Source organism: Lissotriton vulgaris, unplaced genomic scaffold (assembly GCF_964263255.1).
Source record: "Lissotriton vulgaris unplaced genomic scaffold, aLisVul1.2 SCAFFOLD_260, whole genome shotgun sequence".
Taxonomy (NCBI): Eukaryota; Metazoa; Chordata; class Amphibia; order Caudata; family Salamandridae; genus Lissotriton; species Lissotriton vulgaris.
The window spans coordinates 1745442-1767177 of record NW_028246903.1 but is presented as its reverse complement, the minus strand read 5'-3'; the positions used below and the strand labels follow the sequence as shown (position 1 = coordinate 1767177).

Sequence of the window (21736 nt, the reverse complement as noted above, 5' to 3'; positions counted from 1 at the left end):
TTTTCATCTTCCGTGTATAAGGATGGGGTGGGGCTTGTTACGTAGTAGCAGCATGGAGGAGGGTGAGCTGCCTGTGCACTTTTCAAAGTGTGCATGTCCCTTTGACCGGCTGTCTTGTGACCCCCAGCCCGACATGCACACTTTGAAAGCTCTAACCTAGCTGTCTTAAAACAGCTGGGTCGGAGCAAGTGCAGGGCTCCAGTGTCCTCAGGAGGCTGCTCCCTCCAATCCTGGTGCTGCTCTCATGCAGCATGAGAGCAGCACCAGGATTGGTTGGGGAGTTGTTGAGGGTCCTGCGCTGGAGGTGAAGACAAGAAGATGAAAACCGGAGTGCGGAGGACGTTTGTGCAGTTAAGTATGTTTTTTTCTTTATTTAATGTGTCCCCCACCCATTTGCCCGCCCAACCACTCTCTAGTGGTGCCAGCCATGACTGACAGTGATGTGAGAGGACACGCATAAAAATTGAACATTTGTGGCTTGCGGAACTGACTGTAGTTTTCTTTCCGAAAGCCCTATGTCAACCATCTGATGGGAGCTTGAGGTTCATATCTCAGTCTGTATTATCTGCAGTGTGATCCCCGAGAGAGAAAAACACCGGAATTGCTTTGTCAGTACTTAATTCACAAAATAAATAATTGCAGGGCCCCAAACATTTTCTTATGAGCTCACTGCCAGCGCTGATTAAGCCAGCTTTGCCAAATACAAAGGCTGCCTCGCCTTGATTTAATCTAATACCTATTTCTTCCACTACTCTGCACTTCAAGCAAATTTATCAACAAGCAAGCACTAAGACGCCTAAGGGACACAAAGTAGCACTAAGTGTTGATTCGTGAATTACTTTCCAGTGCAAAACTTTTTGGGAAGATGGAAAATTACGTATAGTAATGCACAGTAGTACGCTGCACTGCTTTGCACTACTTCGCATCAAGGTGCAAATAATAATCACAACTGTACACAATTTGTTAAACTTCAGGGGTGTTATGCACCTCTAGGAGTTTTCGTGTGTAGGTGGAACCAGGGCTTTAAGTGGGCCGGGTCCCACCGGTGCTGGGCACCGGCAGTTTTTTAAAGTGGGTCTCGAAACTGGTCTATATCGGGCTCTGTTTGTTGCCCTGGCACAGGCGGTCCGTTTTTTTCCGGACTGCAGTGACATCAGGCACAGCGCTGTGCGGGGCTCACACTGCTCACTCCTCACTAGTGGAGAAGTTACGGCATGACGTTATGCTAGGTGAGCGTTGGAGGGGAAGGGAAATCCTTTAAAGAGAGTCATTTTCTCTCTGGATTTCCTTTCTCTTTTTGAAACTCAGGAGCAGCAACATTGTCGTGGTGTCACCAGGGCTTTAAGTGGAAGCTTTTTCAATATTATATACAATCCATAGTATCTGCTTATTTATCTTATGCAACTAACAACCATTGACAAAGCCAATAGCCCTGACTTGTTGGTGGTACACTATGTTAAGCTCAGATTTTAAGCTTATGTGTTTTAAGCCACGTCCTTAATTACATTGCCACGCCCCTTTGAGAGACCCCCCAGTTTTTTCATCCCGCTTAAACCCTGGGTGGAACTGTTTTTGCAAGGAAACAATGAATTCTCTTTTGAACACCTATGATATGAAAACATAAATCTTAGTTTTTGTTTAATTTTTAAAATACTTGTAGATAGAATGTTGTAGACAGGATGAACCGTGTTGTTTTTAAATTGCATCTGCAGTTTTTAAATAAAATTAAAATACAATAAACCACAAATGTGTTTTTTGCAGATGGTTTGGGCCTCAACCAACCGAATGGGCTGCGCGGTTCACACCTGCGCTAACATGAACGTCTGGGGAAGCACGTGGCGCCGAGCTGTTTATTTAGTTTGCAACTATGCCATCAAGTAAGTTCACATTCAAATAAAATATGGTATGTTTACTCAATGATCCTCTCCCTAACACGGCCAGGCAATATATAGCGCCAGGACACCCCAGGGTAACCGCTGCGCTCAATAAATTTAATTAACATAACATAACATAACATGGCAGTGTATACTACTATAATACCCCGGCCGAAGCCTCCAAGTCCCTGCGTGCTCTTTTGGAGGTCTGTTGTTAAAAGGGTGGTGGACAGAGTAAGACCAATGAGGGACCTGTTGACCTGAGGTGAGTGAGGTTCAAAGACATGCTTCAAAGATGTATAACTTCTCCCTGTCTAGATCTTCCCATTTCCTCCGGTAATTTGTGTCTTCACAGATATATTTAAAAATGACAATTATATGCAAAATCTAATGGAGAAACAGGTGACTAACAGATATGCATATATTCTGTGTATTTTTGTTTAAAATGTTTCATTTACCACTGGTCCTAGACAAATGATGTTTTTCATTTAAGCTTAAAAGCTTGCAATACATTAACAAATGTTCTGTAGAAATAATGGGACTGATTCACAAAGAGGCTCCACACTTTTGTTGGCGGAGGCCTCACCACAAGGATTCTCATTGCGTAGATTCCGCCCCATGTGCGGAGACACCCTGCTACTTTTCAGGCCCACCGCCAACAGGGTGGAGGCCTTTGAACATCAGGCACAATGTATTTATCTCATTTCCATTTGTATAGCTCCAAAGGACGTCTATCTTACATGTAAGCACCTCAAAAGCACCTTATATCTTGTCAATTGTTGCAAATACTGCCATGTGCTTAGATGGTTTCCATGACCTGTCTGCCCATGCTTGGAGATTTATGTAGAACAGGACACCTTCAGCTCAGAAAGCGGTAAAAGAAAAATGTGATGACCACCAGTGGTCGGGACAACAACAAACTGACTTTTTCAGCAACATATGGACTGGCCCACAGGGGCATGCAGTAACGTTTGCGTTGAATTTAGAAGGGCAACTGCACTCTTTAGAATCAGTTTAAGAGCGTTAATTCGGTATGTGTGCTGTGTTGGTATATAGCCTGCAAACTATAACGTGTGAAGTATGTTAGGCCTGGTTGAGAACCAGGACACCAGCACGCACTACTCAATTTACGATTTGGTCGTTAATACATTTATTTCAAGTTTCATCAATGAGTTAACTTAAATCAGCATAACATTTATATCCATGTTACATTTGTTTAAAGTGCATATAAATTAGTCAACATATACATAACTGTCATTTACTATGTATTTATACATCACAGTGACAATACATTTAATTCCACCCAATGCATTTCGGGGCGCGAGCCCCTTCGTCAGGGGTCTGTAGATGTAAAAAAGAAAAGAGAAGAAAATAAAGGAATCTTGTTACTAATGATGCACTATCATCAATGAGGGTAAGTAATTAAATTATTTATGTTTCTTACCGCAAGCTAGATGGAGGAGTAATACAAAGTTACATTTCTGAATGAAGATCGAAAAGATCTGTAGATAAGGAAGAACTGCGTGTGAATATGGTGATTTATTATGAACAATATGGTGCGTTCATAGGCACTGAATTGGGGGTTAAAATTACCTGTGCACTTGGGTTGATATAGTCTGCAAAAATAACAAAGTAGTGAGAGGCGGGGTTAGGGGTGAAAAAAACGGGCTATTTATATGACAACAACTTGGAGTTGAATTAATCATGAGGTTAATAGATGTAAAAGCGACCTCACCTTATGTATGCTGACTTTAACGTAGAGAGCCTATGTGGAAATGAACAAAATTATGATCAAAGGTCGGCACATATAAAATGACGACGGAAAATGGAAACTCCAAATAATGTCGGAGTTTACCTGTGAGTCCTAAGAATGGCGCTTCAGACTCAGCGGGTGCTCAACAAAGTGAAGAGACCTGCCAAGAGAGATAAAGGAAGTATATCTTAGGATCCTGGTCAGTGTACAAACTGATGGGATCGCATTGCGATTAACGAGCTAAGCGCAAGGTTTGGAAACGAGCCTTACCGAAGTAGAGTGTTAGAGAATCCTGTCTCGGCGTCTCGGCTAGCGTACGCGTGAACACGATGAGTCCTTCTTTTAATGGGAAGTTGGACTGCATGAGAATAGAAAACGGACTATATCGCGGAGATGCGAGCTATAAGGAGTAGATTATCTAGAATGCGATATTGCCATATGTGAAGTGGATGCGTGTATAGAAACTGACGGCTAGTTAATAAAAACCGTATGACGATGAATTCCGTCAATTAGCATATGAGGCATTTGTATTCGAATAAACTAGCGCTCTGGCGCTTGCATGAAACGCCATCTTGGAATGGTGTCTCAGAAACCAACGTAATCTGTTTAGATGCATGAAACATTGTTGAATGATTGGGAGGGTAGATGACAACTTGGGCGTTGTCATATTATACAACAATAATGGAAAATTAGAATAAAAGGAAACGAAAAAAGAAAAAAGAGAACAAGAGTTTGGTGCGAATATGGAGGTTCAAACTAGTCGGTGCTTACTATTTAAGCGTATCATTGTCATTTGTATCTTGGTTGACAGTAGCTACTATTGATTAAAGATAATATAAAACCAATATTTCCTGCCTATTTACATTCTAAGACAAGGAATCATGCTTAATCTAGGTAGACTGTCTTCCTGTATTGAATGAAGGAGATGTTGTTGTGGAAACATAAAGGTAACCAAAAGAAACGGTGACTGGTTAGGGACTAAGAGAAGGGCCTTGTTAAAAGTGTGTGACTATATGTGATAGGTCAGTGTTCTGGAGTATTGCTTGGAAATGTGGAGGTTAGCGATCGATGAAGTTGAGGTACCTATAAGAAACATAGCAGATCCAGTTTATCATTCAAACCCTTCGGGGTAAGGGTTTGCAGTCGTCGAATCCAGAAAGTTTCTCTTTGAATTAGAATTTTAGCATTGTCTATGTCTGGTCTTTGAGGAACAATTTCAATAATTTGAAATCTCAATTGGGCAATGGAATGCCCTGCTTCGATCCAATGTTTTGCAAGAGGTGCAGTCAAATTCTTATTGCGGATGCGACTTTTATGTTCTGTCAGCCTGAGTTTCAATTTTCGATCTGTTTTGCCGACATATAATAATCCACAAGGACATTTTATGGAGTAGACCACATGCTCCGAGTTGCAATTTGTTGTGTGTCTCAACTGTATTTTTTCACCCGTGCGCGGGTGAAGTAGGGTATCTCCTAGGATGACGTTGTTACAGTTTTTGCAATTGTAGCACTTTTGAGTTCCCTTGTAAGTCTTTTTTGATGTCGTTTCGTCAATGCTGGGTTTATTCAATAGTTCTTTAAGGTTCTGCGACCTTTTATATGCGAACAGTGGTTTCTCTTGGAAAAGTGTTTCGAAGTCTTTTTCGGCTGTTATGATTTCCCATCTTTTGCAGATTATCCTTTGAATGTCTTTTGAAGCAGATGAGTACTTTGACACGAATACCATTCTTTTATTGTCGGTTTTCATCTTCTTTTGTAGCAAGTTTTGCCTTGGTGTGCTTTTCACTTTTTCAAGTAACGTTTGCGTTGGCCACTTGGTTCAGAAGTCGTTATTTGTTTACTTTCAGCTGGTGCAAGTGTCCTTGCAACCCAACTCCTTCACCAATGCAATTTAGTTAAGTTGGACCTGCTGGTGAAACATTGCACCACTACCTGGGCAATAATCCTTCCTAAATACAAAACAGTCATCACTAATGAATGACAACAAAATAAATTCAGGAAAACTAGCTAAGATATGGAGTGCTTCAAGAATGAATCTTAGGAGTGTCATTAAATAACTAGCTAAGATTCGGAGTGCTTTAAGAATGAATCCTAGGAGTGTCATAATAGAACTAGATAAGATTCGGAGTCCTTCAAGAATGAATCCCAGGAGTGTTATTATAGTACTAGATAAGATTTGGAGTGCTTAAAGAATTATTCCTAGGAGTGTTATTGAAGAACTAGCTAAGATTCAGAGGACTTTTAGAATTAATCCTAGGACTGTTATTAAAGAACTAGCTAAAATTTTGGGACCTTCAATGATGAGTCCTAGGAGTCTTATTAAAGAAGTAGCTAAAATTCTGAGTCCTTCAAAAATGAGCTCTACTGTTATTAAAGAACTAGCTAAGATTCTGTGGGCTTTAAGAACTTGCCTAGGAGTGTTATTAAAATGGACCTGTTTCTTAGCTGTCTAACTGCTTAAAGTATGTTAGGTTCCCATAACATTGAAGTGCTGCTAATACAGAACTTCAAAGTTGGCAAATATGGTCTATGTTTACTGTGCGCAATGTATGCAATATTAGCAGAATACAGAAGAAGCAAGAAGACCCTCCCGTGGTTGCAAATGTACCGGGCTAATTGGCACGAGAGCCTGTAATTCTTTTACAGAAGCTTGATTCTTCTTCAACCTATTCTTGAAATTGCGATTTCCAGTGGTTAAGTGGGTACCCTGGACCCTCAATGTCACTTCTGTACAGAGATAATCCAGCTCCTAATTGTAGTAGCGAATTTCTAGTGTTAATGATTTAGCTCTATGCAAATTATGCAAATGCTATGGCAGGCTATGCCCAATTAGGAAAAGCAGATTTTAGACCACTCTGAAAGAGTTTAAAAAAAACAACATCCCAAGAGAGGACAATGTTAAAATGTGAGCCATTAGTTTCAACAGCACTCATTGTTGGGGACCAGCATTTATTTTTCCTCATTAGACTTTCAACCAAAACTAAGAGAGCCAAAATAACAAAAGGGGGGGGGGGACAAGGAGGAAGAGAAAGACTGTAAAAAAGTGATAAAGGGAGAAATCAGAAATGCCAAAGAATCTGAAAGAGTGAGCTGGAGCAGAGAAAATGTTTACTCTATCTTTGCACCTCACTATTGCATAAAATTCGTTTAGCACGTTTCCTGTGTGGCCTAATGACATTCACTCAAGATGTTACACGTGACATCATTATTGAAGAGAATTCACTGTAGAATTAGAGAATCTATAAATAGCATTGTGTGCCTTAACCGTAGTAAATGAGATATTCTTTGGAGACTTGATTAATAAACCATTCTCACGTATTTAGAGTGTGTTTATTCTACGAACGACAATGGATTTATGTAGTGTGTGCACTAATGTTTCATGTATATTTCATATAAAATATAGCTCCTAGCCATTCTTACACATGTTTATTAAAGGATATACTATATGACATAAGCAATATGAATCTAGTGTACTAGCAAGTTATATTAATCAGCGTTTAAAGTGCACACGCATATTAAATGTGCACCATTGACTTAATATTCTAAAATTGCCCTTCATAGGCCTGTTTTCCATCCTGCATAGAATACTGTATTACACTTTTGCTTGCATGACTTTTCCCTTGCAGGCGTGTTCACACACATTCAAGGGGGGTGGGGCACGCCGCGGACATGCACAACGAAATTACCTTTTGCATCATGGTAAATGTAGTTTTCAAAGTTGCTGGTTTGTCAAATTTCATGGCCAGTGCCCGTATCCCTATACACGTGTTTCGAAATTCCTTTCTCTTCAGTAGGGAAAAAGTTCATAGGTTCCTGTGCATGCTGCTGCCATCTTATCAGGAATATTGCCACTCTCACCATGCGCCTCGCGCCCCTGAGCTCGTCAGCTCGCGGCTCGTGGGAGCCTTTTAAACAGTCAAGGGGGGGTGGGGCACGCCGCAGACATGCACAACAAAATTACCTTTTGCATCATGGTAAATGTAGTTTTCAAAGTTGCTGGTTTGTAAAATTTCATGGCCAGTGCCCGTATCCCTATACACGTGTTCCGAAATTCCTTTCTCTTCAGTAGGGAAAAAGTTCATAGGTTCCTGTGCATGCTGCCGTCATCTTATCAGGAATATTACCACTCTCAGCATGCGTCGCGCGCCCCTGAGCTCGTCAGCTCGCGGCTCGTGGGAGCCTTTTAAACAGTCAAGGATGGTGGGGCGCGCCGCGGACATGCACTACAAAATTACCTTTTGCATCATGGTAAATGTAGTTATCAAAGTTGCTGGTTTGTCAAATTTCATGGCCAGTGCCCGTATCCCTATACACGTGTTTTGAAATTCCTTTCTCTTCAGTAGGGAAAAAATTCATAGGTTCCTGTGTATGCTGCCGTCATCTTATCAGGAATATTACCACTCTCAGCATGCGTTTCCGCCCCTGAGCTTGTCAGCTCGTGGGAGCCTTTTAAACAGTCAAGGGGGGTGGAGCACGCCGCGGATATGCACAACAAAATTACCTTTTGCATCATGGTAAATGTAGTTTTCAAAGTTGCTGGTTTGTCAAATTTCATGGCCAGTGCCCGTATCCCTATACACGTGTTTCGAAATTCCTTCCTCTTCAGTAGGGAAAAAGTTCATAGGTTCCTGTGCATGCTGCCGTCATCTTATCAGGAATATTACCACTCTCAGCATGTGTCGCCGCCCCTGAGCTCGTCAGCTCGCGGCTCGTGGGAGCCTTTTAAACAGTCAAGGGGGTGGGGCACGCCGCGGACATGCACAACGAAATTACCTTTTGCATCATGGTAAATGTAGTTTTCAAAGTTGCTGGTTTGTCGAATTTCATGGCCAGTGCCCGTATCCCTATACACGTGTTTCGAAATTCCTTTCTCTTCAGTAGGGAAAAATTTCATAGATTCCTGTGCATGCTGCCGTCATCTTATCAGGAATATTACCACTCTCAGCATGCGTCGCGCGCCCCTGAGCTCGTCAGCTCGCGGCTCGTGGGAGCCTTTTAAACAGTCAAGGGGGGTGGGGCACGCCGCAGACATGCACAACGAAATTACCTTTTGCATCATGGTAAATGTAGTTTTCAAAGTTGCTGGTTTGTCAAATTTCATGGCCAGTGCCCGTATCCCTATACACGTGTTTCGAAATTCCTTTCTCTTCAGTAGGGAAAAAGTTCATAGGTTCCTGTCCATGCTGCCTACATCTTATCAGGAATATTACCACTCTCAGCATGCGTCGCGCGTCCCTGAGCTCGTCAGCTCGCGGCTCGTGGGAGCCTTTTAAACAGTCAAGGGGGGTGGGGCACGCCGCGGACATGCACAACGAAATTACCTTTTGCATCATGGTAAATGTAGTTTTCAAAGTTGCTGGTTTGTCAAATTTCATGGCCAGTGCCTGTATCCCTATACACGTGTTTCGAAATTCCTTTCTCTTCAGTAGGGAAAAAGTTCATAGGTTCCTGTGCATGCTGCCATCATCTTATCAGGAATATTACCACTCTCAGCATGCGTCGCGCGCCCCTGAGATTGTCAGCTCGCGGCTCGTGGGAGCCTTTTAACCCCTTCAGTGCTCATGACATGGTCAACTCGTCATGGGTTTTACCTGCCCTGTGCTTATGACGAGTTGACCTTGTCACAAACAATGGTATATATCACTTTCCAGCGCACAGCGGGAAAAATCCTTAGCAGCCAAGGTGGTAAACAGTCAAGGGGGGGTGGGGCACGCCGCGAACATGCACAACGAAATTACCTTTTGCATCATGGTAAATGTAGTTTTCAAAGTTGCTGGTTTGTCAAATTTCATGGCCAGTGCCCGTATCCCTATACACGTGTTTCGAAATTCCTTTCTCTTCAGTCTGCGGCGTGCCCAACCCCCCTTGACTGTTTAAAAGGCTCCCACGAGCTGCGAGCTGATGAGCTCAGGGGCGCGCGATGCATGCTGAGAGTGGTAATATTCCTGATAAGATGACAGCAGCATGCACAGGAACCTATGAACTTTTTCCCTACTGAAGAGAAAGGAATTTCTAGCATCTCTGGTGACAGCTGCCTGGTACATAGAAGTCTGCCCTGAGCACCTGGGAGGCTCTGGGAGTGGGAGTGGCCAGAAGTAAACTTCCCAGTAGTTTAAGAAAGTAGGACTTGGAATTTTTTTAACTCTGTGGAACTGACGTAGGTTGCCAAGGTATGCCCAGGAGGTAAAACACAAAGCAGCAAAACGAAACAGGCTTGACCCACTCAGATCTCTCTTTCGCTCTGAAAATAGGTTTCGTGGGTAAAGCGGCTGACCTGAACGGAATACCTATAGAATTCTACAAGGGGACAGCATATAAGGTATCCCCACGCATGCTAGCCATGTATAAGACAGCCTTCAAAGATGGCATTTTACCAATAGACCAGAGACTGGCCACAATTGTGGTGATATCAACGCGGGGTAAGCCACCGGATGATTGCAGGTCTTACCAACCAATATCTTTGCTCAACGTAGAAGTTAAGCTATTGGCTAAGGTATTGGCAAATAGGTTGGGGGTGGTCATCTCCTCAGTGATACACACAGAACAATCCAGATTTATGCCCCATAGAACCACAAGGCTTAACCTAAGACGATTATACAGGGTATTGTAAGCTACGGGGACTGAAATTGGGGAAGACGCAGCGCTGCTGTCCCTAGATGCCTGTATGGCTTTTGATAATATAGAATGGCCGTACTTGCATGCGGTGTTGGAACGGTTTGGCTTTAGTCCAGGCTTCTGTGCATGGGTACGGCTGCTCTATGAGGGCCCATTAGCGAGGGTGCGAGTGAATGGAGTCACCTTAAGGGTCATATAGTTACACAAAGGTATGAGGCAGGGCAGTCCACTCTCTCCCATGTTGTTCGCGCTGGAACCAGAGCCCTTAGCGGCCTGGGTTAGGATGGACCCTTTTATCCGAGGAATAAGCGGAGATGGAGACTGGGTTGAAAAGACATCTCTGTATGGAGACAACATACTACTATATATCACAAATCCTGCGTCTTCTGTTGATCGAATTATGCACATCTTTCTTCTGTTCGGAACCTACTCAGGATATAGAATAAATTGGAACAAATCTCTATTGTATGTATTGGCAGGCGCAGTGCCGATATTACCCACTCGTGCTCGCTCGTTGGAGATACGGGAGACATTTAAATATCTGGGTATAATAATATCTAAAGGACACACTCGGTTCCTGGGAGATAATCTGTTCCCCCAATTGAATAGAGTGCAAAGGGACATCATGCACTGGAGGAAACTACCACTGTCCCTGATGGGACGTGCATCATTATTCAAAATGATGGCGCTGCCAAGGCTCCTTTATGTTCTGCTAAACACCCCGTGCAAGGTACCATCTGTGTTTTTTAGGCAAATTGATTCTGAGTTAAGGCTACTTTTGTGGGATGGAGGTCAGGGCACAATTGCGTTATGTAAGTTGTGGCGTAGTGTCTATGAAGGAGGCCTGGCGATCCCTGATATTAAAATGTACTGCTGGGCAGCGAATTGATGACTATTAATAATTGGGTGCTTGCGGGGCGGGAAGAACCGGCCTACAGAATGGACTGACATGGGATAGGGGAGGGAGGCTACTTAGTGGCGTTGTATGGGAATAGGGGGATTGGTGCGCTACCCATGCATACGAAGGCGATGGTGCAGATTTTGAAGTAATCTGTTCCCCCAATTGGATAGAGTGCAAAGGGACATTGTGCACTGGAGGAAACTACCACTGTCCCTGATGGGACGTGCATCATTATTCAAAATGATGGCGCTGCCAAGGTTCCTTTATGTTCTTCTGAACACCCCGTGTAAGGTACCAGCTGCGTTTTTTAGGCAAATTGATTCTGAGTTGAGGCTACTTTTGTGGAATGTAGGTCAGGCCAGAATTGCGTTATGTAAGTTGCGGCGAAGTGTCTATGAAGGAGGCCTAGCGATCCCTGATATTAAAAAGTACTACTGGGCAGCGCAATTGATGACTATTAATAATTGGGTGTTTGCGAGGCTGGAAGAACCTGCCTACAGAATGGACTGACATGTGATAGTGGAGGGAGGCTACTTAGTGGTGTTGTATTGGAATAGGGGGATTGGTGAGCTACCCATGCATAGGAGGGTGATGGTGCAGATTTGGAAGTGAGCCACCATGTTCCTGGGGTTGAAAGATAGGCTGACGGAGCGTACGCCACTCTGGTTTAGCACTCACCTAAAAGAATTGGGTAGGTTAGCAGGATTCAGGTGATGGCAAATTATAGGGATTGATTTCCTGGGAGATGTCTTGAGAGGGGGTAAACTGTTTCGAGACTTTAAAAGAGAAGTATCAGATGTCAGATACGTAATTCTTAAGATACCTATAATTGAGACATGCGCTAATGAAACTTGTACTGGATGGAGATCAAATAGCAGAATATGCCCCACTGGAGAATAGAAGTCTCATGGACCCCATACCCGAAAAGGCGGTTTCATTGGTATAAAAAAAACGAATGAATAACTCCCCAGACATCTTATTGCCCCTTCGGGAGGCCTGGACAAGAGATTAGAAATGTTGGAAGATGATGATTGGATTGAAGCAATAAAGAGACCATGGGTGGTGGCGATACAGGCGTGATTTCGATTAACACAGTTGCTCATACTACACAGATCATACACCTCGTCAGTGCTATTGCATCGGATAGGGAGGAGGGATGCTGATCTATGCATACAGAATTGTGGGGAAGCGGGTACATTCTTTAATATTTTATGGTCCTGCCCTAAGATATAACAGTTTTGAAAAAGGCCATCCAGGTCTTGTCGGCAGTAACTTAGCAGGTGTTTCCAAGTGAGGTGGGGTGGCAAATCCTCTGTGTGACGGGGGAGGTAAAATGGCCAAAATATTCTAGGATATGGCTTATGATTGCTAGCATAGTAGCTAAATAGAACATAGCAAGGGAATGGGGGGCGAGCCAACCCCCAAGTGTGCTGAAATGGCAGGAAGATTCAGATTGGTGCTGCACTACTGAGAATGTGATATACAAGGGAAGAGGGTGCCCAAAGAAGTGGGATAAGATATGGGGGACTGGGTACAGTATATGGGACTTTAATCATAAGTTATTTTTTATTGTGTGTGGGAATTGGGGGATTTATAATGCTGCAATGTATAAATATGTACTGGACCATGCCTTGTCATGTGGATTTTGGGCGGTATGTAAAAAATGTTGTCACGTGGAATTGGTAGTGATGCTTTTGCCCAGAAATGTACTTACAGTAAGATATATTGCCTGGTGTGTTTATTTAATAAAAATATGTTTTTTAAAAAAAAAGAACATAGGTTTTGTGGTAGCTCACTTTGAAAGTATTCATCCTTGTGGAGCTCTGTCCAACTACAGCTTCCAGCCATGTAACACTGTGGGATACCGAGAACCAAAAAAGTGGCTCAGTCCAAAGGTAAAACCTTGGATTGTAGCAAAATGGCACATTTTTCTGAATGACAAAGATACCTGAGTGGCTACGAAATCCAGTTTCTTCCCATTTGGAGTTTTTGACCCCAAAATCAAAAGCCTCACTGGGAGCTCATAGGCGTGAAATATGATAATGAGATATTGAGACACCCCCACCGATCTCAGTCTTGGACCTTGCCCTTCTGAAGAATTTGTGACTTCTAATTCAGAGGCTAAGTACCTAATTTCTGCAAGTTAAAAACTTTGGCCTGGACAACACACTAAGGGGTATCCGACCTTTGATCAATTGCAGCCAGTCTGATATCTCATGTAGGTCCCAGTCAACTGTGAAGTGTTGATATTCTATGGTGCTTTATTTTTTCTTGCTGCTTTTTGCCTTAAAAGTTTATATCTTTACTCCCCCTTATTAATTTTAAATAATGGTACTGTCTTTTTACTTATTACAGTGTTCAGTAGTTTTCTAAATTGTACAGGGATTATTATTGTGTTGTGTGCTTTACTTAATACTTGTTGATACTAATTGAACCTAAGCTGCATTTCTCAGAGGAATTGATTGCTGCTAGTGCAGCAGGTGCTATGGACTAAGAAGAGTTTTTCTGAGACTTGAGTTGAGACGCATTGCGGGTGTGTTTATTGAGTTGGTAATTAATACCTCAATTTCTGATGTTGTGTAACAAATTCATGCACTGCCCAGGGGATGCTTGTGAATTTGCAATTATGTGGAAATCTACACATATCAAAGATGTGAATCTTTGATTCTCAGATCTATGAAAACATCTGTGAATCCAGACCATGGACTTTAGGTGTCTATTTCAGGGCATCCCCACCATATGTTGGCTGTGACAAATACAATGGGACCTCCATCAGGGTTGAACAGAGGGTCAGTTGAAAACAACTAAGTTACAATTTTGGCTACCACGTGGTGTAAAAATCACTATCTTTGATAGAGTGTGAGTGCCCTGGTTTAGTCTGCAATCTCGAAGGAACTAGTGACTTTTTGCATAGGCTTATTTGCAGGAAGGTATGCACCAGAGCAAAGAATACATACTTCAAGAGTAAATGTTCTGACATACTCTGGCAGTTTCTTCTGCAATACTAATATGCACAGGCAGGAAACCAATTGAAATGTTCTTGAATTAATAAATCATCACAGTTGAAAGATTAAAAACTCTCCGATTCATTTTTGTTCCTAAAAACTATTCCCTGGGGGTTGAGAAGAGGAAGATGGTGGGTTGAAGCCGCTGCTGTGAAGCTCACACACAGAGCTGCTCCCATTCCATGTTGCAGCGCTATGCATACGCTCCATTGCTAAGTGGGGGAAGAAAAAGAACACTGCACTGAAGAAACCAAAGAAGATTGGAAAAGGGAGGAGGAGGGAGATTTTTTTAAAGAAAGAATGAAAAAAACGTGAGCTTACCTGCATGATCCTGACCATCACTCAGAAGCTGTCGCAGGTTTGACTTTTGGCCCGACGTGGCTTGACAGACTCACGATGTTCATCGCTCTTGTGGTTTTCCTGGGGCTGTGTGCTTTTGGAGTCAATCAACTCGGCACAGCTGCGTGTGAATAGACCACCGAAGGTGAGCGGTCAGAGAGATGGCCGCGCTGAGACGTGCTCCATTGATGTAGCTGGGGAGACGGTTGGAGTATCCGATGCTGAGAAAGACATGCATCTTTTCTCAACTAAAGGTAACCTAATACGGTCTACCTCTAGAGTTGGCTGCCATATTTTGAACCTTTTACAGTCAGCAAAAACCTCTGAAGTCATTAACCTGGGTGGTTGGGGGGGCTGCTGCTTTACTCCCAGAGACTGCAATGGTTGAGGCATTGATGAGGTCAGTATTGTTACTTGCTCGGAACAAAGAGCTTGTGAATCTTGAAACCAGAACTGCTATGGAATTACCGCTACCATTTTCTCAATATGAGCCTGAAAATATAGGTATTATGCAACAAATAGATACAGCAATGTTTCCCAGGGATATGGTTATCATTAGTAATGAATTGTTAGGAGACCTCTCAGAAACGCGATCTGGCAATCAAATAGTTGCACCGTTGAATATTAGTTTAGCTCTACAGGAACAACAGGAGGAGGCGCTGCCCCAGGGATGTGCTATCATAGTGAACCCAGCAGACCTAGACATGGAGCTAGATACAGATTCTGAACCTCCACAAGCTGATATGGATGTGGAAGTAACTTCTACACCGCAACAGTTACAATACCCTATTAGTTCCTCTCTTCTTATCAATGATGGCTCGCTAGAGATCAGTACTGGGGATAAGGGGGGGTCCCCATGCTCCTAATACTGCTAATGATTGTTGGGCTACTAGATCAATCAACAATGAAGGAGGACAGACAGTGCCTATTGAACTTGCAGATTCATTATCTAGATGTAAGGAAGGGGGAGCTAAACCTAAGACTCAGAGATTGCATAAGGAAAAGGGAGTTGATAAACAGTGCAATTTTAATTATGGCAAATGAGCTTCAACTAATAGCCCTCTTCGGAAGTGGGTTACGAAAAAGGGAGAAGTTAAGAACCTAATCTCATGGCTTTCAGGTTCTGGCTTAGCAACAAGTATCCAACCCAAGCAAACACTTCAGGGACCTTCGGCTGCCGGACAAGGAAAGGCAACTTGTGTACAGAAGGATCTCAACATTAGTGGCAGTGGTTCTAGCAGCTTGGTACAAACTGTACATCTTTCTCCCTTGGCTTCCTCAGCTACTTCTATGCCCACAGAGGGACATGACCAAACTGGCTTACAGGCAACACCGGATGAGGCTTCACTTACAGTTATTCTTCATGAACTGCAGGCACAGATGGCAGAGGCTCATGATCACTATACTCATGCGAGGGCTGATAGCTTTGTAATCAAACAATCTCTCTCTGAGGTAAAAAGCCATGTTGTCTCTCTTACATTTGATATGACGAAGCTGCAGCAGTGGGTATCTGACACAGAAGATCATCTGAATACTGCAGTTAAAATCTCAGAGGCGCATGACATCAAGCTTAGATCGATGCAAGTAAAAATTGAGGATTTAGAGAATCGCCAACGGCAAAATAATCTTTGACGTTTTGGGGTCCCAGAAGGAATGGAGGGCGTGGATTCTCGTGCATATATTATTCAGCTTTTTCAGAAAATCTTTCCAGATTTTTCTGATTGGTATGGCCAGATTCAACATGCACGTAGGCTAACATTGTTTTCTAATAAACCTTCAGGACGTTTCCCCAGGTCTTTTCTAATCCACTTTGAAAACTTTTTATTAAGGCAATGGGTCTGTATTAAGGCTAACCCTACTTCTCCTATCCGACTAGATTCCTTTTCAGTGTTTGTAAGATCCGATTTTTGTAAGGCCACAATGGACAGCCGATGGAAGCTACGTCAGTTCATGGGCACTTTAAAAACTGAAGGAGCACAAGTTTATCTGCAGGAGCCTGGACGCTTAAAGATTATTAAAGGTGGACACTGAACAAGAGGCCCAAGAAGTTCTGAACAAATGGTGACAGGGGACTTCCAAATAATCAGAATTGATAACTTCTTCCTCCTCTTTTTACCTTATTTTTTTTCTCTTTTTTCTGTCTTCTTACTTAAATCTAGATTATTTTTTCTTACTAGTGATCTCCTTATTTGCAGGGAATCTTTAGATTATATATACCTTCTTTTATTTTTTTCCTCTCTGTTTCTGGTCAACTGGGTAAGACAAATGGCTCGGTGGCACTCTGTGTGCGACCTTCCTCCAAGTCTGTCTATTTGGTAGCAATTAGGTGGGTGATTCCTTTCTGTAGATGGGGGGTGCTGGGAGGGGCGCAGAGAAGGGGGTTATTCTAGGTGTGTTGTTGTTGGATAAAAAGCATGGGGGCATTGAATTGAATTTTTTTGAGTTTGGGGGGTGTTCTTAATTGGTGGTATTGTAGGAGTACTTAGTAATTGAGAAGTATTTATAGTTATACTATCGGGATAATAAAATGTTTATGTCGAAAGGTATCTGGGTTAAATGCCAGACATAAACGTCAACTGGTGCATGAGGAGCTAAAGATGTATCGACCCCATCTTATATTTCTAACGGAAACTCACTCAGCATATAAAGATTGGGCATTGCTTAAATAGCTTGGATACAATATAGTTGCATGCTCAATCAGGGGTGTTGCTATTTTGGCTAGTAGGACGTTTGTATAAACAGCTCATAAAGGGCTAGCTGATTCTAGGGGGAGGTGTGCTATTGTTCAACTTGAAATTATTGGAATTAAATATGTTTTAGCTGTTGTTTATGGGCCTAATGTGTAATATCCTGAGGTGTTCAATACACTCATGCTAACTTTATTGGAACTACAAGGGGTTTTGCTAGTCATGGGTGATTTTAATTGAGTTATGAATCAAATTATTGATTCTACTACCTGGCGGTCAACTTTAAGAATGCCGAAAGTACGAGCATCAATTTTGGAGCTTGCATGCTTATATAACGAATTTATATCCGAATCTCCCAGGATTTACACATTACTCATATCCGCACAGACAATATTCACGGATAGACATGGCCTGGGTTAGTGGCGTAGTATTGCGTACAGCTAAGATGGAGGTCTGCCCTAAGATTACGTATGATCACAACCCCATTTTGTTATCTATTCAACAGTTACCGGCTATAAAGTCAAGGCGCTCTTTTTCTTTTCCACATTACTTGTTGGTGGATGATGATTATATTTCATATATGGGGAAACTGCTGGCGGAATTTATACATTTTATTTTCAATACCTCTTCATCTTATATGGCTTGGGATGCTAAGAAGGCATTTATTAGGGGTATCACTCAGCAATTCATACTAGCAAAAAAACAAATTAGGGAGGCCTCTATTAAAGCGGCTCGCATAGCATTAACTAATTTAGAACTGTCCCATGCAATGGCTATTAGACAACAAGATGGAGATCAATCCCACGCTTACATTAAATTGACAGAAGCAAGAGAGTTAGTAGTAGGGATACTCAAGGAGAGAGTGGCTATTGCCTATAATAAATATAGTTCTACGCAATATCAATATAGCCAACAGGTGGGCAGGATATTAGCTTATACAATAGCTGATAATAAGGCTAAGAGCTTAATTACTGCAATTGAAGGTGTGGGTAATGTTTTTTATACAGAAACTCATACAATACTTACACAATTTGCTTCTTTTTATGAAGATCTCTATGCCTCGTCAGATCCAAAAATGGTAGAGGAGGTCTCTAGTTATCTAGCTAGGGCACAACTCCCCTCATTATTAGCTGAGGATGTTACCCAGCTCAATTCAGAGATATTGTCAGAAGATATACGGACGGCTCTGTCTTCACTTCCTTCAGGTAAAGCCTCAGGTGAAGATCAGATACAGGTTGAATTTTACAAAATCTTCAAGAGCATTATAATCCCACTTTTCATTAAGGTCATCATAGAAATAGGTGATCGGGTATTGTGCGACTACCATAGTTAGTTTTCTTCCTGAAAAAGGGAAAGCTATCTGAAGACTGTGGATTAGCCTTCTCCAGAGCTTGGATTTCCCCAAGACCTTGCAATGCAGTAGAATGGTGGGCTATTGTTATGGAGGTCTTTCAAAGGGAGAAGACCTTGGCTAAAGTTAGAGGCTTAAAGTCAATGCAGAGATTTAATGGGGTTTGACATGGAATGAGTCAAGATTGACTGTTAAATTCTGTGGCACTTTAGTATGCAATAAATTTTCCTTTTTTTTCCTTTCTTTTTTTCCCTGTTGTGCTCTATTCCCCTGGTGATAAGACTGTATGTGTATTGAAAAATATAATATGCTGATGTATCTGCTTTTGTTTTGCCTCCATTGCAAAAAAATAAACAAGTATAAAGAAATTAAAACAAAAAAGATTAAAAACTCTCCTCAAAGCATTATTATTTAGCAGCACCACTAACTATGTACCCATTTCTGTATTTTTCAGAGGCAATTGGATAGGAGAAGCCCCTTACAAGATGGGAAGACCTTGTTCAGCTTGCCCTCCGAGTTATGGTGGTGTTTGCAGCAACAACCTTTGCTTCTCAGGAGCGAAATCCAACAAAGTCAACTGGTTTTAGTAGCTTAATTATGTTTTTGACTTATGAAGAATTAACATGTATTCAAGTGTAGCACAATTTTTTAAGTATTGTGAATTTTCATAAATTTATATGAAATAACATTCTATAAATTCCAGCTCATGCACATTTCAAATTAACAGTTAATTTAAAGACACTGGTGACCCCAAACACACACCAGTTTCTTCATTTTGTTTTGGGGCAATCAATGTATTTGTATTGTTCCATGATCTAGTTTCTCTTTGAGAGAATTTAAATGCTACCCTATATATAGATATCAGTATTACACTGATTTTGAGTTATGCACGAAGAAGTAATTACAGTATTTACCATGTATAATACCTGTAAAAGCTAGAAAATATTTATATAAGATGACTCATTTATTTTTCATTTGTGTAAAAAAAGAAATATGCTTTAATGTCAAAATGTGGAGTCAGTTCGTAGAAGTTGTAAAAAGACTGACTTGCACTGAGTTCTTATGTTTTTTTGTAATTTTAGTATCGCATAGAGGTAGGCATACATAGGGTGCCATTTGAGATAGTGTCACAGAGGGGTGGATATAAAAACAGTGCTTTGGAAAGGGTATTATTTTTGTATCTAATTTATATTATTAAGATGGAGAATAATTTCAATTCTAGAATTATGAAGGGGCAAACATAAAATGCTGCATGATGACTATACACCATTGTCAATGCATGTCCCACCTCACTGTGAAGAATGTAGAAAATCCATTTGATATCAAAACTATGGCAGCAATGCAGTAAATCTGCTGCCATAATCACAGGTTTTCTCACTGGCTGTCAATCGATGAGTAGACTTTTGACAATGCTCAATATTCACCTGCAAGGCCGGGCACCTGAAATGTACTTCCTATGACCATCTACATTGTGAGTACCCACATGTCTCATCCCATGAACACACAGGCCTGTCTCATCATGCCAACATTTGAATACAATTTTCACAAATATTTCAATGAAACGCTTTTCATAACACAATTCTTTTTATATCACAAACAGTGTTCGCCTCAGTGTATGTCAGATTATCTTATCCATTTTAACAGCTTTCCATCTGCTCACACTAGAAGAATTGGTGGTTGTAGAAAAGCCATCACAGTAATGTTTATTCTGACCAGGCAAATTCATAATTGGTGGATTTGCCATTTCTGGGAAATTCATTGCATCTGCCACTGTGTATGTATTTTCCATTATTGCTCGGCTCTGAATCAGTCTGACAGACAGGGAGGCTCATTTCTTGTGGTGGACTATCCAAATATTGTCGGGCTGCTGCACTACATCTTGCTGGGTATCATTCACTATATGACATTACATTTAAGACTCATTCCAACTCCTTGCAAATCCCAATTTGGGTACAACGTCACTTTAATGATCAAATCAAGTTTCTAAACAATGTACTCTTATTTCAGAAAAAATCCTTAAACCACAGCAAAATGAATAATATAAATATAAAAAACAGACATTTCATTTGCCAATAAAACTATAAAAGCAAATTCATCAAAGCTCATCAAGATCAAGGGCAGGCCAACACTTAATAATAGTACAAACATAGAACGAATGGAGCCATGTAAGAAAATGTAGTAAAGAAGAAGACCTAATTTATCAACGGCTTGTGCAAATCTTCTTCCACATTATCCACATTATCCACACAGTGGTGGAAAATGTGGCCATGCTGTGGACTATAAAGTCATCTGTGCATGTTCTAAGAATTTTAAGAGCCTTTAAGTGCTGCCTGACTCCTTGCTGATGGCAAATTGGTAAGATCCATTTTCTACGCAGAGTATTATGGACTTTGCAGAAGAAAAACAGATGCAGCACCATTTCGAAAGCTTTCCCACATGTCGGGGGCTGCAATCACTCCCGGTATTTGCTCTGCCCCAATTAAAAAAAAAACACCATTGAAAACAACATTCCATGCCTAAATTTGACATTAAGCTGCTTGGACACAAAAGACGATATATCACCTAGAAAAGGCTCAAAAGAAGGGGAACACTTGTGGTTCAGATATTTGTCTGTTGTTGAACCATGTTTGCATTTGTTCAGTTCATATTCCCATAGAAAGCAATACAATCTTTATTTGGGAACAAATGTTGTTACCCAAGTTGCTCAAGTCAAAGGCTTTTAAAGGTCTACCAGCCCTACTTGATGCAGAGAATCTTTTATGTGCACAAACCAAGGAATGGTATGGTAGTTTCTGCGATAATTGAGATCCTCCGATGTTGTTTTAATGGGGCTAGTTCAGGTATGTGATGTAATCTGCACCAATACAGCATGGATCTCAATTTTAAGACGTGTTCAATAGGGCGATGACCCAGATCAATAAGAAACAGTATAAGATGTGCACTCTGAGGGAGATTCAAAAGAGACTATGGAAATGTATTTTCCATTACTGACAGCCTATTGGCCTTCTCATTCTCTCACAGCTCTACCCCGTAAAGAGTGGACTACAGTAGTTTTGACTTATGAATTACCAGAGCCAGGTTCACAGTTACATTTTTTGTTTTTCTTAAAGATTTTTGCAATAGCTGCCGATTCATGCTCTAGTAAACCTGGGTGGTGAACTCTGCTCAGTTCGCGAAGTTTTCTAAGTTTTCAGCACACGGAGCTTGCGAAG

At 41.6% G+C, this 21736-nt stretch overlaps 1 protein-coding gene across 1 annotated transcript in view; it reads left to right on the top strand.

The window, feature by feature from the left end:
- The window catches only part of LOC147665700 (peptidase inhibitor R3HDML-like), a 78104-nt gene extending 56641 nt beyond the window's left edge, over positions 1-21463 (top strand). The window contains exons 5-6 of the mRNA XM_086949590.1: positions 1762-1877; positions 18979-21463. Of these exons, the coding sequence (XP_086805716.1) occupies positions 1762-1877; positions 18979-19111 (249 nt within the window). The 3' untranslated portion in view covers positions 19112-21463. The remainder of the gene's footprint in view (positions 1-1761; positions 1878-18978) is intronic.
- The last annotated feature ends 273 nt before the right edge of the window (positions 21464-21736 follow it).